At 34.0% G+C, this 18,653-nt stretch overlaps 1 protein-coding gene across 6 annotated transcripts in view; it reads right to left on the bottom strand.

Moving 5' to 3' along the window:
* Positions 1 to 18,653, bottom strand: part of BBS9 (Bardet-Biedl syndrome 9) — a 439,643-nt gene that overhangs the window by 299,369 nt on the left and 121,621 nt on the right. For all 6 annotated transcript variants that reach the window (XM_015065037.3, XM_015065036.3, XM_053218247.1 and 3 more), the window contains 2 exons: positions 9,518 to 9,701; positions 8,732 to 8,861 (listed from right to left, as the gene is read on the bottom strand). In XM_015065037.3, the coding sequence (XP_014920523.1) occupies positions 8,732 to 8,861; positions 9,518 to 9,701 (314 nt within the window). The remainder of the gene's footprint in view (positions 1 to 8,731; positions 8,862 to 9,517; positions 9,702 to 18,653) is intronic.

The following is an 18,653-nucleotide window of genomic DNA, read 5'->3' on the forward strand; positions in this document are numbered from 1 at the left end:
CATGTGAACAAAGAGAGGAAGATGTTTCTTCTTCCCTAATCCCCATCCCTGACTCAGTCTGGTTCAGAAACCCAGGTTCTACGTGAACAATAAAACTATGCAGGTATCTTTTACTACTCAAATCTGACCTATAATGGAAGTAATATACTTTAACCCTACTCACCTGAACCTTTCCCACCTTTACCACTGCCCTTGACCCCCCCTATACTACCTATCCACATCCATATAGGGGTAACAAATTCTATAAAACAATTGGCCACATAAGGGACAGATATTAGTAGTAGTACTTAATATGCTCAGAGATAGGGTCCTCAAATAAACACTATCAACATGTTTCAAAATAAGACATACCGGGTACAAGGGCATCATGGAAATTGTAGCCTGTTGTGTACTACTATGGGTACTCATGACAAAGGTGCAGGAGGTATGAGGCATGAGAAGTAGAAAGATATTGTCTCAGTAGACTAAAAAAATCTCCAATGGTAGACACTGAAAAGAACAAAACTAATGCTGTGGAAACTCAAACCAATGATTAAGAACACAAAATACAGACACTGTACTAGAAAACAGGAAATAAAATGACACAGAAATGAAAATTATCAGGAAGAAGATAGCATATATTAGGAACAGAAAATAGCCAACCGAAAGATATTAATATCCCTGAATAAAGAATACATCAAACAGAACTGAAAGAATAATCAAAGATAAAACATAAGGAAGCTTTCTTTAACTGCTAAACAAATGGTTTAAACAAACTAAATTCACTACATTCCCAACTAAATCAAGAAAAACAATATCAGACAAATATATAGTGGCAAATGTGACATTTACAGAGAAAAATGATAAACATTCTATAAGCCATCAGACATAAAGAACTAGTTACTCTTAACAGAACAAAAATCAAATTTGTCCAAAAATCAATCCTCTCCCCAGCAACAATAAACATTAACTGATAAAGAAATAACTTCCAGGGGCGCCTGGGTGGCTCAGTTGGTTAAGCATCTAACTTCACCTCAGGTCATGATCTGACAGTCTGTGAGTTCGAGCCCTGCGTTGGGCTCTGTGCTGACAGCTCAGAGCCTGGAGCCTGCTTCAGAGTCTGTGTCTCCCTCTCCCTCTGCCCTTCCCCACTCATGCTCTCTCTCTGTCTCAAAAATAAGCAAAAACATTAAAAAATTTTTTTAAAAAAAGAAATAACTTCCAGTCAAAAACAGTATAGCAGAACTCCTCAAAACTGACAAAAAACATCAGAAAGTATGACAATAACAACCACTCACCCCCTACACACAAAAAGGGAAAGCGGAACAAGGAAATAACTATAATCACAATTAACAAACTTTGAGACGCATCTATTCTGCCAAACATTTCAAATTGTGGGCCAAAATAACAAGGCTGCAAGAGCTGGCACATGCTCCTCAGACCTCAAGCAGAATGGTCAGGTCCTATACTAGCATGATGGGATCCAAAGCCATAGGTGGGATGCAGGAGATGCAACATCAAAAAAACGCAGTGTAAATAAAAGATGCGTTTATCTATCAGTTCGTTTCTTAACCAATGAAGATCACAAAACAACCAGCAGCCACTAATTCTTAGCACCAAGGGCCTGTGACTGAGGATCTAGGGGGACTTCTGTTAGATTGACCAACCTCTTAAACCCTAAAAGCTGAGTGAAATGGGTCACTAGGGTAAAGGAAAAAATAAATGCAGTGAGAAGGTAAAAAAGACTCAGGTGGTCTGAGCTCATTAGTCTTTCCCCTCTTTCCCACATGATTCTTCAGCAAATGACTATCACCCTTTTTAAAATGAGTAACAATGGGGTGCCTAGGTGGCTCAGTCAGTTGAGCATCTGACTCTTGGTTTTGGCTCAAGCCATGATCCCAGGAGCATGGGACTGAGCCTCATGCTGCTGAGGGTGGAGCCCGCTTAAGATTCTCTCTCCCTCTGCCCTTCTCCCTGACTCGCACTATCTCCATCTAAAAAAAAAAAAAAAAAAAGTAATAATTGTAGAGTAATTAACAGAGGACCTATGTATAGAAATTGCAAATAAAGTAAAAGAGGTGAAACAAAGAGATGAAGAAAATAAGAACATAAGCAAAAGGCAGAAAATATCCATACCAAGAACTTCCTAAGAAAACAAAAGGAGAAATCAAATAGTTAGCACTGTATCAATGAATTATCAACATAATTTTTTCATTTGAAAAGATCAAACAAAAGCTATAGGGATGAAGGCCACATTAAAAGTAGTAATAAGATAAAATAAAATAAAAACAAACTCAAGAACATGATAGACAGACATGGAAAAAAAATCACAAAAATCAAAATGGAAAGAAAGTAATATACAAATAATTAACGAGGAGATGCTAGATTTGGAAGACAAGGTAGAGCTAACATTTATAACACTGATATTAAGGAAACTAAACTAGTAGAGCAGAACCAATATTCAAAGTTACAATGGAATAATATATTCCTGAAATGAATAAAAACATGAATCTACCAAAGCTCACCTTGTCCCAGAACAATATTAATGCAACATTAATCAACTGTCAATAATGCTAGTCAATTTTACAGTCCTTTAAGGATTAAAAAATATATAAGCTAGACATGAGCATCTAGACAGAAAAAGTATTCATTCAATAAGAAGTTTTAAAAATATATTTAAGTCAGCCTCAGGCCTTTCCACAGCAACTGTCAACACCAAATGGAATGTCCAAATTTCTGAGGGAAGCTAAGATAATCTTCAAGTATAACAGCAATAAACAACTCTCAAGAATGCAGGAAGACTTAGAGGCTTTCCTCAAGACTGCTGAATGATTAAACTCAACCAACCAAGAAGTGAATCAAGATAATTCAGGAACAGTAAAAGAAATAAAGAAGGAAACAAAAAACACTGACAGTAAGCTTTTTTAGAGACATGGATAAGATGAAAGGACTGTGAAAATTGTGATTACTAAAATATACGCAACTGTTTTAAACTTTGACAAAATGAACAATAATAGTATACCAACAATAGCCAATTTTGGCAAAAAGAGAGGAATAAGGAGTACACTATTAAGTATGCTGCTTTCCTTGTCTTTGATAACAGGGAGTCAATGCACACTGCCAAACATTGAAATGCAGCTTGAAAAAAAAACTGAAACTGTCTGTTGTAACAAATTACAAACATAAACTTATTACTTTAAACAAACAAAATAATAATAACCTTTTATTTTTTTTCTATTCTTTAGTAAAGTCTTTTAGAAACTAAAATATATTGTTGTGAATAAACATTTACATGAAATTCACTTATTCCTTCCATTTCATCTATTCCTTTTGTCTGTTAGAATTATATATATATATATATATATATATACACACACACCCACACACACACACATATATATACACATATATATGTATACATGTGTGTGTGTGGGTGTGTGTATGTATATATATAATTAAATAATGAAATAAATATATGTTTAAAAAACAGATTATTCTGGGGGCATCTGGCTGGCTAAGTTGGTAGAGCTCACGACTCCTGATCTCAGGGTCATGAGTTCCACTCCCACATTGTGCACAGAGCTTACTTTTTTAAAAGTACGAATAAAATAAGTAAAAACTTAAAAAAAAATTATTCTGCTTTGGAAATTTTATTTTATGCCTAAATATGCATATGTGTAGACAAAAATATCAGCTTCATGTTTAATAGGTGCTAACACATGTTAATTCTAGGTGGTAATATTGAGATAACTTTGGTGGCAGAGTTAGTTTATTTTTCTGGTTTTTTACTTGCACTTTCAAATAGTTCTTGAGTTTTAAATAGTTCAGTTCTATGCTTTTTATAAAAAAATCACAAGATTATTCTTTTGTACAAAAGTTCTTTTTAAAAAAATAAAGGACTTTTGGGATGAGCACTGGGTGTTGTATGGAAACCAATTTGACAATAAATTTCATATATTAAAAAAATAAATTAATTAAATAAATAAATAAGTAAATAATAAATGTAAAAAATTTTTAAAAAATTTTAAACAATCAAAAAATAATAAAAAAAATTAAAAAATAAAGGAGCAACATCAATAAAGTTTGAGGGGCAAATGTGACAATACATTTTTACCATGCAATATTAACACCCTACACCATTAGTTTAGTATTAAATTAGCATATTAAGAGATGAAGTAAAATTAATAAATTTTAAAAATTGCAATTTGTAATATAAAAAGATTTACAACCTTTAATAGATATAGAAAAATAACAAAAATTAGTATAGGTCTAGATAAAAAGTGAATACAAATTTGAAAACATTCTCCAAAAAAGCACTAGAATAGTTTAACAATAATTTATAGCTAAAACCTTATGTTACTGTAGCAAAGAACAAACAGTAACAAAGTGTGTGTGGGTGTGTGGGTGTGTAGGGCGATATGTGTGAGAACAAGCTCACGTTTACACCCAAGCCTGTGCGTGGAGCTGGTACAGACAGCAGGGTGGGGGATAGGAAAGGAGAAAGAAACTGTATTAAATCCCTTGCCTATCACAGGGAGAAAGATTCATTTTGTTCTTGGATTATGGCAAAACTGAAAAGTCGACACTAATAGAAATAAAGAAAAGAGATACGTATGTGTATATACTATCCAATACATGGGATATCTAAGTACAGAGAACTCTAACTCACATAGAGATGGAGGGCAAAGGAAATACTATTAAAACTACAACATACCATAAAAGAAAAATGGCCACGTATATGGATTATAACAATTATAAATGGGTCAGTTAAAGGGCAATGGTCTTCAGTATGGGTTAAAAAAATCCAATGAAATTCTGTGTATATGAGACACATCCAAGATAAAATTATAGATTAAAGAAAAGCACAGACCATGGCATACCAGTAATGAATAGCAAACTGTACTTAAAGTAAATAAAACAAAACCAAAACAAAGAAATATTAAATGAGAACACAAAGAAGGTCAATTTTATATTGATAAATTTTTTTAACTCACCAAAAAAGTAAAATATCATAAACACAAGGCAAATTCACTGAACTAGACTATATAAATCAAAATGCTTAGATATTCAACAACAAAAAGACAGAAAAATATGGAAATGAAAGACTAACATTCCATTCCTGAACTGCAACAGATTAATAGGGGAAAATATCAAAAAGAATGCCGAAGCTCTAAAATCATAATTTATGCTTTACCATAATTCCAGGAATATTTACAAATTTTATGTGTACTATTAAGCCACAAAGGAAATGCTTAAAAATACAACAGAGTGAAAAGTGTATACATAGGTCCACGTTCTCTTTCTACACAGCACACAAAAAGAGAAATGACAAAGTAACAGTAAAAGTTAAACTTAAAAAAAAGTCACTGAAATTTGAAAACTCTTCCAATAAATCTGTTTTCAAAAAATAATAGCCTTCCATCTAGGACTCTCAATTGTTTCATATTTTTAAGAAAAGGAACTTCCATTGAAAGCTCTTATAAGGTGTTTTTAGCCATTCCTCCCCCTGACATGCACAAATCACAGATTTTTTTACAAGTTTACCAAGTATATACTATATATTCAGCTTTGGGGCTGATGATTCAGTGTGATATGCAAAAGCAGAAAGGGTCCCCCACATTAAAGGAGTGCGTGACTGAGTTGAGGAGTTAGCAAAATCAAACAGCAGTCACCAAAATAATGTAAATATTATAGAAATTCAGAGAAAGAGGAGACCAAAGCAGGGAGGGAAGTCTTCTTTATGTGACTTCAGGTAGGACTCAGAGATAAAAGAGACTGGAGAATCCAGAGAAGAAATGGGGAAAACATTCTAGTAAAGAATACTACAACCATGAAGGTTAAAGAATGAAACAGTTAAATACTGACAGTTACAATAAGTTACTATAGTAGATACAGCCTAGGAAGAAATACACTCAAATACTAGACTGAACTGTTTATGCTAAAAAATGAACTGCAATAAGATTTTAAGGCACAATGGCTGTGGTTGCCAGCTAAAGTTTGGAAAGATTCTCATCACTTTGAACATTCATTCAAATAGACTTCAACTTTGAGGTATATTTCATATCTCTCAAGAGAGTAACATTACCGATAAATAATGATCTTTATTTGCCATTTGGGAGACTGACCACAGCAGAGGTAAGATATTGGCCAGGCTTCCACAGCTACTTCATGCAATGAGAGGAAAACAGTTAATAGTAGAGAATTTGAAGAACATTATAACATGCACACATGTCACTATATTCTAATTTCACATTCCCATAGTCTAATCCACAAAAATTAAAATAATTAAACCAAAGGAACTCTCTCTAATCAAGAATGTCATTGAAAGAAGGAAACAGATTCAGAATCGGTTTATAATAAACAAGGTAGAGAAGACTTGGGCTGCCAAGTAGATGGGAGTGGGAGGAAATAAAGCATCTTAGTTTCTGAGCAAAATGCTGTTATTAAGTATAATTGCATCAACTTGATTCAAATCCAGTATTTCTTATTCATTGAAAAGAAACATATTAAAATAGCAGCAATTTCCTTTACAAATAAACACACTCAGCCAAGGAAGCTTCCACCAAAAAGCTTAACTCTAAATGTAATAAAAAGCAGAAGCAAAATTATTTCACTGCTTCTAATTTCAAATAATAACTTCTAAACATAAATATGCTAGAGCTAAGTCAGTAAGAATCACTTTTAAAATTCTAATAAAAATTATACTGAAACTCTTTCGAACAGTCTAACTATATACTTTAATGCTAAACTACAGAAAAATAAGAAAAATCTTCCAACAAATAATTAAAAGTTATTGCTATAAATTAACTGTAGAAATCATTAATGGAAATATTTGCATTTAATTATTTATAATCCTGATCCTGAAAAAGCTATGAGATAGAGGAAGTTTCACTCACTAATACGTAAGTTTAGATGCGACAGACTACTTCTGAATAGAAACATCTTGATGCACATTATGGAAATCTGGTTTTTCACTGCTAATAATTTCAGTTATTTCTGGACCCTTGATTTATAAAAGATGCATCTGGACATCTGAACTATAAATTAACCATAAATATCTGCTGAGAAACATTATCTTTGAGCTTCTGAGTATAGGGACGCTTGAAATAGGCATGTCTCAGTAAATCATATATGTGTAAAATAAGTATTTCAACTAAATAGTCTCAATAGGTCTTTCTATCCATCACCTCCTATGCCCCACATATACACAAAAACCACAATGACTTCTTAGTATTTAAAACTGAAGGGCATGGGGATTATAAGCCAAGATGGGCCACATACCCACCAGTGTAGATCTGTCTTCTTGCACCTGAGCTGTCACTTGGGAAGCCAAAGAGAACAGCTCTTGGATGGATATATGGACTGCTGCAAGAATGACTCTCCCAGAAGAGAAATACTTGACGTTGCCCTGCTGGCAAGATGTTTTTCCTGTTCTAAATCCTCCTAAGTAAATCTGATTTAAAATGTCTGGGAGTCTAAGTGTTAGGTTGAACTTAAAAGACTATCTGGTAGACGTTGTAAAAGCCAATCTCAAATTTTAAATTTTTCTTCAGATACAAAATAACCATAATTTGTGTTAAGTATGATGATATTTTTTCATAAAACATGAGAAAGCAACTTCTTTTTAAAATATTTGATGTTTTAAAAACACTGTTTCCATTTTCCCAATATTCAGGCTTTAGATTAACCATTATTACAAGTATGAATACCCTTCATTGAGCTTCAACAATATTATACATCCAGTATCTTAATTCGTGGGCATTAGGCATTCTGATTAGATACGATAGGTGCCATTGAAGAACTCTACATATGGTTTTTAAATGTTCAATCAAATGATCTAAATAAGTAGAACTGAATAGATCTAGGGAATCTATAAAGCTTTATAGAAAGTTGTGTTTCTAGAGGCACCTGGCTGACTCAGTCAGTGGAGCACGCGACTCTTGCTCCCAGGGCCGTGAGGTCCAGCCCCACAATGGGTATAAAGAGTCGTGTTTCTACATATTCACTGAGATTTTCAATTCCTAAACATAATCCGAGATGCTAAAAGTCTGTCAGGCTCTTGCCTTTTATACTGACAACCTAGAAAAATTACACACTTATGTCTCATTTCTCTCCTTTTGATAAATTTTGTAAATTTAGGACATGTGTTTTATCTTTCATTTTAAATGCATACTGGCCCAATTTATAATCTAAACTGTCTTAAACACAATCAGCAATTCTGCACCACTTGACATAATAAGGTCTGAAACAAGTTTCCATGTGTAGTACTCTCAGTCTAACGATAAATGCTCTCTAAATGGGACCCATCACATGCTTGAAGAAATCCTTTTCTATTTTAAAGAAAATAATCTATCAGGTAAACCATTTTCTTTAAATCTTTAATTTACAAATGATGTCTTCCTAGAGATACTAAATAAAAATGATTGAGGCAATTAAGGAGTGCACTTGTTGTAATGAGCACTGCGTGATGTATGGAATTGTCAAATCACTATATTGTACCCCTGAAACTAATATAACTGTGTGTTAACTGCATGGGAATTAAAATAACATAAAAATGATTGATGGTGCTAAGTAAGACTTTTTTACATCCTTTTCCAATACAAGTTATATTTTAAATTTATTTCTATTGTTGACATTCACACTACAATGTCAATTGTCATTCTTCAGTAAAATCACTTGCTATTATTTCATAAAACTTCTACAGAATTCCTTGACTCAGATCAAAAAAAAAAAAAAACATTAAATCACTTACTGTAAACAGCCCACTCTTACTGCTACAGGAATGTGGGGAAGCTGAGTGGCCCACTTCAGTGTCACATCCTGATAAATATGTAACATGTGATTATGGTTTCCAATCAAAGTATTTATTGTTCCTTCAGAAACTGTATGTTGAAGACAGAAAAGAAGATAATAAGAAAACAGTTATCTGCAACAGTATATTAAATCACTTTTAAGGGATTTAGTATACAAATTAATTCCAATGTCTTGATGTTAATGCCTAAAGTAAAAAAGCATTTATTTTAGTAACACATTAGTTTTTAACTTCAAGCATGAATATCAAAAATTACACAATGATTTTACAGACTTGGGAACTAGAAGTAGATAGTAGCCAACACTTTTGCATTTTATCTAGAAAGTATGAATTTCATTAATATTTAACACCTTTAAGCTAATGATTTACCGAGCATTAGCCACAGATAAGTCATTCTATTGGACATTACTATATGCTTCATTCTGCTTTTAAGAGTCTGGTGTTCTTTTGGAAACATCTTGAATAGCCACATTTTGGAAAGCATAAATGTATATCTGAGGCCAATTCTCCAAGTCATTCTGTACAAAGTAAAATGACTGACAAAACCAAATGTGTGCTTTATATCAAACCTCTATTCAAACTCTGAAGTTAAAATTTCCATTACATGTTCTGTATAAAACTATTTTCCTAGATGTTTAAAATATATGCGTGTGAATTAGGCTTTTTCTGATGTATATCACTAGCCTTGACATATGGAAAAGATAAAAGAAAAATACTTCTACACACCTGAGCAATATGGGAGAAAACAACTTGGGCTACAATCAAGTTTCTTCATGAATCGAATCTGTCCGTTATCCTTAAGGCAAAAAAAGTTTCTCTCACCAAGAACAAAAACAGAAGATGCTGACTGATTGAAAGAGACAATACATATATCAAGGGCTTGCTCTCCAATATTTAGAGTCCAATCCACCTACAAAGAAAAGGCTAAAATCAATTTAGTTGCTAAAAACAAAGCATTTCAGTTACTTTCATATCAATACAATTAAGAAATTGCTTCGCAACAAAGCAGACAGAAAGATTGGCTAGTCTTCCCTTTTTTTTTTTTTTTTTTGCGATAACCGTATTTCTGATATTTTATATACTCTAATAGGTTTTGTCCCATCTTTTGCCAGATGATATAAGCTATTCAGTGGTTCAAAAATACTCATATAAATTTGGGGAGTGGGGCAGGGAAAAAAAAGACTCACACAAATTTAACCAAAGAGGTGTAAGATGTGTAAAACAAAACTTGGGGCACCTGGGTGGCTCAGTCGGTAAAGCATCCAACTTCGGCTCGGGTCATGATCTTGTGGTTCATGGGTTCGAGCCCCACGTCAGGCTCTGTGCTGACAGCTCAGAGCCTGGAGCCTGCTTTAGAATGTGTGTCTCCCCATCTCTCTGCCCCTCTCCTTCTGGTGCTCTCTCTTTGTCTCTCAATAATAAATAAATGTTAAAATAAATAAATAAAAAGATGTGTAAAACAAAAACTGCAAAAAACTGATATAAGAAATTGAAAAACAAATAAATGGAAAGATATGCCATGTTCATCAATTAGAAGAATTACTATTATTAAAATGCCCATACTACCCTACCCAAAGTGATGTACAGATTCAAATCCCTATCAAAATCCCAATGGTATTTTTCAACAAAATAGAAAAAAAAATCCTAAAATTCATACAGAACCACAAAAGACTCCAAATAGCCAAAGCAATCTTGAGCAAAAAGAACAAAGCTGGAAGCATCAAATTTATTAAATTACCTGATTTTCAAATACACTACAAAGCTATACTTAACAAAATAGCACCGTGCTGGCATTTAAAAAAAAAAAAAATCTAGACCAATGCAACAGAACAGAGCCCAGAAATAAATGCATTTACAATGAATTGATCTTCAACAAAGGTATCAAGACCACATACTAAGGACAGTCTCTTTAATAAATGGTGTTGCGGTGGGGGAGGGGCACCTGGAGTGGGTGGCTCACTCGGTTGAAGATCTGACTCTTGATCTCTGCTCAGGTCATGATCTCATGGCTCATGAATCTGAGCTGCACATTGGGCTTGCTGCTGTCAGCTTGTCAGTGCAGCGCCAGCTTCAGATCCTCTGTCTCCCTCTGTCTACTCCTCCCTAGCTTGTGCTCTCCCAAAAATAAATAAATACTTTTTTTAAAAAATGGTATTGGGAAAACTTGATATTCACATGCAGAGGAATGAAATTGAACCCCTATCTCACACCATATACAAAAATCAACTCAAAAATGGATAAAGATTTAAACATAAGACCTCAATCTGTAAAACCATTAGAAGAAAACTTAAGGAAAAGCTTTTTGTCATTGTTTTAGGAAACGAATTTTTGGATATGACCCCAAAAGCACAGGCAACAAAAGTAAAAATAGACAAAAAGGACTGCATCAAGCTAAAAAGTTCCCACACAGCAAAAGAAACAATTAACAAAGTAAAGAGATAATCTATGGAATGGTAGAAAATATTTGCAAACCATCTATCCAATAAGGGGTTAACACCTAAAAATACATAAGGAACTAGACAACTCAGTAGCAAGTAAACAAACAACCTGATTTAAAAATAGGCAAAGACTTGAACAGATTTCTCAAAAGAAGATATACAAATGGCCAACAATTATATGAAAAAATGCCCAACCACTAAATCATCAGGAAATGCAAATCAAAACCACCACCTTGAGATATCACCCCACACATGTTAGAATGCCTATCATTAAAAAGACAAGAGATAACAAGTTTGTTGGCAAGGATGTAGAGAAAAGGGAACTCTTTTGCACTGTTGGTGGGAATATAAATTGGTACGGCTAATATGGAAAACAATAGGGAGATTTCTCAAAAAATTAAAAACTAGTATATGATCCAGCAATCCTACTTCTGGGCATATAGTCACAGGAAATGAAAACAGAATATTAAAGAGATAACTGCAATCCCATGTTCATTGCAGCATTATTCACAATAGCCACGATATAGAATCAACCAAATTGTCCATTGATGAACAAACGAATAAACAGAATGTGTGAGATATTCTATATAATATACTATATAATGTGTATAATATAATGGAATATTATTCAGTCTTCAAAAAGAAGAAAATCCTGCCATTTGTGACAAAATGGATGGACTTGGAAGGCATTATGCTAAGTGAAATAAGTCAGGCACAGAAAAACAAATACTACATGATCTCACTTATATGCAGAATCTAAAAAAGACAAATTCAGGGGCACCTGGGTGGCTCAGTTAGATAAGCACAGACTTCAGCTCAGGTCATGATCTCATAGTTCATGAGTTCGAACCCAACATCAGGGTCTATGCTGACAGCCTGGAGCTTGGAGCCTGCTTTGGATCCTATGTCTCCCTCTCTCTCTGCCCCTCCCCTGCTCACACCCTGTCTCTCTCTCTCTCCCTCAAAAATAAAATAAATACTTAAAAAAATATATTTGAAAGACAAGCTCATAAAAGCAGAGAGTATAATGGTGGTTGCCAGGGTCTGAGGGAAGACGTAAATGAGAAGATACTGAATGGTCAAAGGGTACAAAGTTTCAGTTACACAGAATGAATAAATTCTGGAGACTTCATGTACAGTCTAATGACTATAGTTATATTACTGTACTGTTTTGTACATATACTTGAAATTTGTTAAGATAGATCTTAAATGTTCTTACCATAAAAGAAAACAAAGAGAACTATGTGAGGTGATAGATATGTTAATTAGCTTAATTGTGGTAATCATTTCACAATGTACATATATCAAAAGATCACAAATTTATATAATTTTTATTTGTCAATTATACCTCAATAAAGCTGGAGGCAGAAAAAAGACAGGCAGAGGATTGAGTGGGAGAATGCCCTATGCAAAGTGAGCTGGCTGTACAAAGATCCTATGACAGAAAAGGAGGGACCATGACTTGTTCAAAAAATAATAATAATACACATAAAGAAGTTATCTGCTTCACTGCAAAATTTCCATAAGAAAAATTTCCATATTGTGTTTACTTTACAAATCAAATTTAATAAGCAGTAAAACCTAACCAATATTTATGTAACTATAATGTTTTAACATAAAGACAATTTAAAAATCTATCTATCTATCTATCTATCTATACACACACACACACACACACACAGAGCAGCCAACAAGCTGTCCCAGTTGCCTAGGCAGGACCCTCAACACCTTAAGAACTATACCAGGGTAACTCCATATCTCTGGAACACGGTCAATGTTCAAACAATGCTTCTTAAAGTAATGAAAGAATGAATTTAAAGTTAACATACTTTTCAGAATTCAGTCCCCACTCAATTAATGCTTTTTAATTGAAAAAAAAAAAAAAAGAGCAAAGGCATCAGCTGACAGACATATACTGAAAATGGCAGTAACAGTGAGATGGCTGCACAAAAGCATGTGGACAGAGAGGAAATAAGAGTGTCCTCAGAGTTAGGTTATAATCAACAAATAATGGATCAAAGAAGAGATATGAAAACTCACATTAAAGATACAAACAAATTTCTGGCCATCAAGATATCATTGAGATATTTATCTACTTTAAGTACTAAAATATCTGCAGAAAGTATGAAATCCAAATGGATTTTCTACAAGTTAAAAAAATATAAAAAAAATAAGATTATCTTGGATCTTAATCAGGATTCAACACCAAGAAATCATTTCATTACTGTTAAATTCAAGTGTAACTTACCTATATAAAAAGATTCCACTGTATACAAAACATAAATGTCAGTCCTGTGACAATCACATTTCTCATTACACTTTATTTTATTTTTTAATTTTTTTAAGTTTATTTATTTATTTTGAAAGAGAGAGAGACAGAGAGAAGTGGAGAAAGAAAGCAAGCATGGAAGGGGCAGAGAGAGAGGGAGAGAGAGAATCCCAAGCAGGCTCTGCACTGTCAGCACAGAGTCTGACACAGAACTCGATCTCACAAACCGTGAGATCATGACCTGAAATCAAGAGTCAGACGTTTAACTGACTGAGCCACCCAGGCACCCCTCATTGCATTTTAATAGGCTGGCATTCTAGGATTAAATATCACTATCTGTAACTTGGGCTGATGTGTCCCTGATTCTGAGATGATGATTCATTCAGGATTCAGGCAAATCAAGTTTCTGAGACTGAAGGATGACATCTAGCCATTAAATTCTTTCAATTCACTAGGTATGAGCGCCCCTCTCTGTGACCTCCCCTTAGAGAAATATACCACATTCTAAATGAATGAGTCTCAAAAAACACAGAAGTTTACTAAGAATAATAATTTTAAAGTTCTTCCACTTCCAGTCAAGAGAGAGTAATAGGAAAAGACTTTACCATCACACCTGAAACAACACAACATGGACAAAATATATGAAACAACAGCTTGGAAGGCACTGAATATCAGACAACAAAGAACAGCAACCCTTTGAAGACCAAACAAATGAGGTGAGTAGTAGGACTGTTCCATCCGTGAAGGAGTTTTCAGGCCATGGTGCAGGGCGGAGCAATGCAAGTAAGGCCCAGCAAACTCCCTGAATTAAGGATATGGATGCTGGGAGTTCAGATAAACCAGAGCAGCTGGAGTTCATAAGACAGCAAGCCAAAGGGGAGAAAGCAGCACAGGGACAGAACTTTGACATCTGTGAAGAATCCTCTCAAATATTCATCTGAGTACTTATCAGCACATTCATGTAAGAAAACTACCCAAAGCCAGGGAAAGAACTATCCAAAAGGATTAGAGGTAACAGTGCCCAGCATTCATACTGCCTGGAATACTGCCTGTGTTTGCTAGCCAGACTGGAACACCTCATAATTCAAAGGGAGCTGAGCAGGGCACTCAGAAGCATTTTGCCTAAGGAGTGGGGAATAAGTAGCCACAGAATGAGCAGTGCTCTGGTCCTATCTAAAAACCCAAAAGGATCAAACTGTCCAAGTATCTTAACTGTGTCCCAGGCCTAAGCTCAAGAAGAGTTCTAGGAATGCAAAAATATCCAGCACTCAAAAGTAAAATGACTATATTTGCCATCTAATAAAAAATCACCAGGTATGTAAAGAAATAAGAAAATATGATTTACAAAAAAAGAGATAAATAAATCAACTGAAACTGACTCAAAACTGATGCAGGTGTTAGAATCAGAAAACAAGGACATTAAAACAATTATTATAACTATACTGTATTCTGTATCTTCAAAAAGTTAAGTAGAGACATGGAAGATATAATAATAAAAAAAAAAAAAAGCAAATTGAACTTATAAAGATGGAACCCATGGGAATTAATACCAGGTTAGACATTATAGAAAAAAGATTACTGGTCTTGAAAACATAGCAGTAGATGTCATCCAAAACAAAAAAGAGAAAATAAAATCTGTGAGCTGTGGGACAACTTCAAGTATCCTAAATGCATGTGTAACTGGAGTCCCCAGAGAAGAGAAAGACGGAAGACAAAAAAAAAAAAAAAAAAAAGTTTGAAGAATTAAGAGTCAAAAATTTTCTAATTTTCAAGGTGCCTGGGTAGCTTGGTCAGTTGAGCATCCTACTGTTGATTTCAGCTCATGTCATGATACCAGGGTCATGGGATGCAGTCCCACATCAGGCTCTACATTGAGCATGCAGCCTGCTTGGGATTCTCTCTCCCCCTCTCTCCCTTTACCCCTCTCCCATTCATGCTCTCTTTCTTTCTCTTAAAACATTTTTTTCTAGGGGCGCCTGGGTGGCTCAGTCGGTTGAGCGTCCAACTTCAGCCCAGGTCATGATCTCGCGGTCCCTGGGTTCGAGCCCCGCATCGGGCTCTGTGCTGACAGCTCGGAGCCCGGAGCCTGTTTCGGATTCTGTGTCTCCCTCTCTCTCTGACCCTCCCCTGTTCATCCTCTGTCTCTCTCTGTCTCAAAAATAAATAAACATTAAAAAAAATTAAAAAAAATTTTTTTCTACTTTTCATGAAAACTATAAATTCACAGATGCAAGAAGCTCAACAAATCCTAAGCACAAAATAAAGAAAACTACACAAAGCACATCATAATCTAATTGCTTCAAAAAAGTGAAAAGAGAAAATCTGAATAGCAGCCACAGAAAAGATATGAAGAAGAAAGAAGCAAAGACAAGAATGTAGGCAGATTTCCCATAAGAAACAATGGAAGCAAGAAGACAGTGGAGCAACCTCTTAAAATGCCAGGGAAGGAAATAACGTCAAACTAAAATCTTATGCCAAAAATATATTTTCAAACAAAAATGCAAAAATATTTTTTGAGACACAGAAAAACTGAAGGAATTCATTACCAGTGAACTCACATTGAAAGAAATGTGGTGGAAATATGGCCTCCATAAGTTAATGAAGAGTACCAGAAATGGTAACTGCATGGGTAAAAATATATTATTCTTTTCATTTAAATCACATTAAAAGATACTGAATATTTAAACAAAAAATAGTAACAATGTAATATGGAGTTTATAGTATATGTAAAAATATAGCATATGACAATTAGCACAAAGGCTGAAAAACAGAAGTATGGCTCTTATAAGTGAAATAGTATACTATCACCTGAGAGTAGATCATGGTAAATTAAATATTGTAAACTCTAAAGCAACTCCTAACATGACAAAACAAAGAGTTACGGCTAATAAGCCAACAAAGATAAAATGGAATCATAAAAAAATACTGAATAACTCCAAAAGAAAGCAGAAAAACAGGAAAATGGAAATAAAAACAGATGGGACAAATAGCAAATGGCCAGATGACAAACTTAAACTTATCCATATTAATAATCACATGAAATGTATATGGTCTAAAACACAAATTAGAAAGCAGAGCATATCATACTAAACAAAAAAAGCAAGACTCAACTATGTGCTGCTTACAAGAAATGCATTTTCAGTACAAAGACACAAATTGGATAAAAGTAAAAATATGGAAACATATCAGAATAACACTTTTAATAAATTAAAAGAAGAATGTTATCCAGAGCAAACAGGTAAAGAGGGTTATTTTCAAAAAGGTAAAGAGGGTTATGAAAAAGGGATATGTTCATCATGAGACATAACAATCCTAAATGCTTATGTACCTAATAAAAGAATTTCAAATAAATGAAGCAAAAAACTGATAAAAATGCAAGGAGAAACAGATAATCCACAATTACAGTCAGAGATTTCAAAATCCCTGCCTGAATAATTGACAGAAATTAGTCAAAATATTAACAAGGATATAGAAAATTTCAACAATGCTATCATCCAATCTAACTAACTGACATTTATAGAACACCCAAGAACAGCAAAAAAAAAAAAAAAAAAAAAAAAAAAAAAAAAAAAGGACATTCTTTCATTCTTTTCAGGTGCTCAATGAAGATTTACCACGATAGATCATATTCTAGGTCATAAAACAAATCTCAAAAAATCTGAAAGAATTCCAAGTCATACAAAGTATCTCTCTGACCACAAAAGAAATAAATTAGAAATCAACAAGTAGTTAAGAGGTAGCTCTAACATAGGCAGCTTTTAACTGCCTTCCCACAACTACCTTATTAAAAGCATTCCACCGGATAAATTTTGTTTCTCTGCAATATACTTAATGTTCCATGGCATCACAGTCCTGCCAAGTGACTGTGGTGTAACGAAAGGAAGTTTTACTGCTATTTCTTACTCTATTCATTAATTAAAGGAGAATGGGAAAATCACTAATCTGTAATTGCTTTCAGAATACATTCTCAATGCAAGGCACAGAGTAGTATCAATAAACATGTACAAATAAATGAGTAAAGGATATTCCAGACTAAATAAAAACTATGTGCAGAAGCCTTGAATCAAGAACAGCCATGGAATAGTTAGAACAAGAGAAGACCGTGTGGCTGAAGTGCAGAATATATGGGACAGATGGAAGACAACTACTATTGAGGAGGAGGTCAAGGACAAATTGATCATCATTATCATTGTCATCTTCATCATCTAGACATCTTTGTTAAGTGCATTATATATATATTTCCAAAGGCGACACTGTAAAATAGGTATCGTCACCATTTTGCAACTAAGAAACTTAAGGCTTAGCATGTTAATAAACTTGCTCAAAATTAGTAGTAAATACAACTCTCAAGATGTGACTCCAAAGTCTATCCTTTAACTATTATTAATATGGTGCCTCCAAATTCTGTGAAAAAATATGCCATATTTGTATTTGTTGTGCTCTCTTTCACTTTTTACTAGTATTAAGAAAATGTTTTCATGTCATTCTTGGCTCTTCAAGTTGGCCTGCCTTCCTATCTTAATTTCTGTATCCTAATATAGAAAATTGATTTTCTCTAATATTTTTACTTCCTTGGTATTCTAAATTCCACATTATTTCTTCATGTAGTTTCTTTCATATGTGGCCATTTCAAATTCACTTTACTGTATCCATCATAATTTTCAGTTCCTTCTGTTTTTCCTTCCTGTCGATGGTGGTTCTCCAGATAAAGAATTCCCAATCATCATTTATCCCCTAATTTTCATTAAACGGAGAATTTACCATTTACAATTTTTCCTCAAACTATTTTTCAAGTTACCAAACTTCCATCTTGTCATTAGGCCAATTTTATCTTTGTGGGCTGTGAATTTTTATCTTTTACTTATATATTTAATCACACGCCTACTAGTAGCAATATTTTTGCCTATTAAAGGTTTCTTTAAATTTTTCTCCTTTTGCTACATTAGTTTATAAACACTTCAGTTAAAAGCAACTCCATCTGGACATTTATAATTCTAGTAGTGCAACTCTATAATCTGAAAAATGGGGTGCTTCGGTGGCTGTCAGTTAAGCTCCCAACTCTCAATTTAGGCTCAAGTCATGATCTCAAAGTTCGTGAGTTCAAGCCCTCTGTTGGACTCTGAGCTGACAGAGGGGAGCCTGCTTGGGATTCTCT

This window comes from Acinonyx jubatus, chromosome A2, assembly GCF_027475565.1.
Source record: "Acinonyx jubatus isolate Ajub_Pintada_27869175 chromosome A2, VMU_Ajub_asm_v1.0, whole genome shotgun sequence".
In the NCBI taxonomy this organism is placed as follows: Eukaryota; Metazoa; Chordata; class Mammalia; order Carnivora; family Felidae; genus Acinonyx; species Acinonyx jubatus.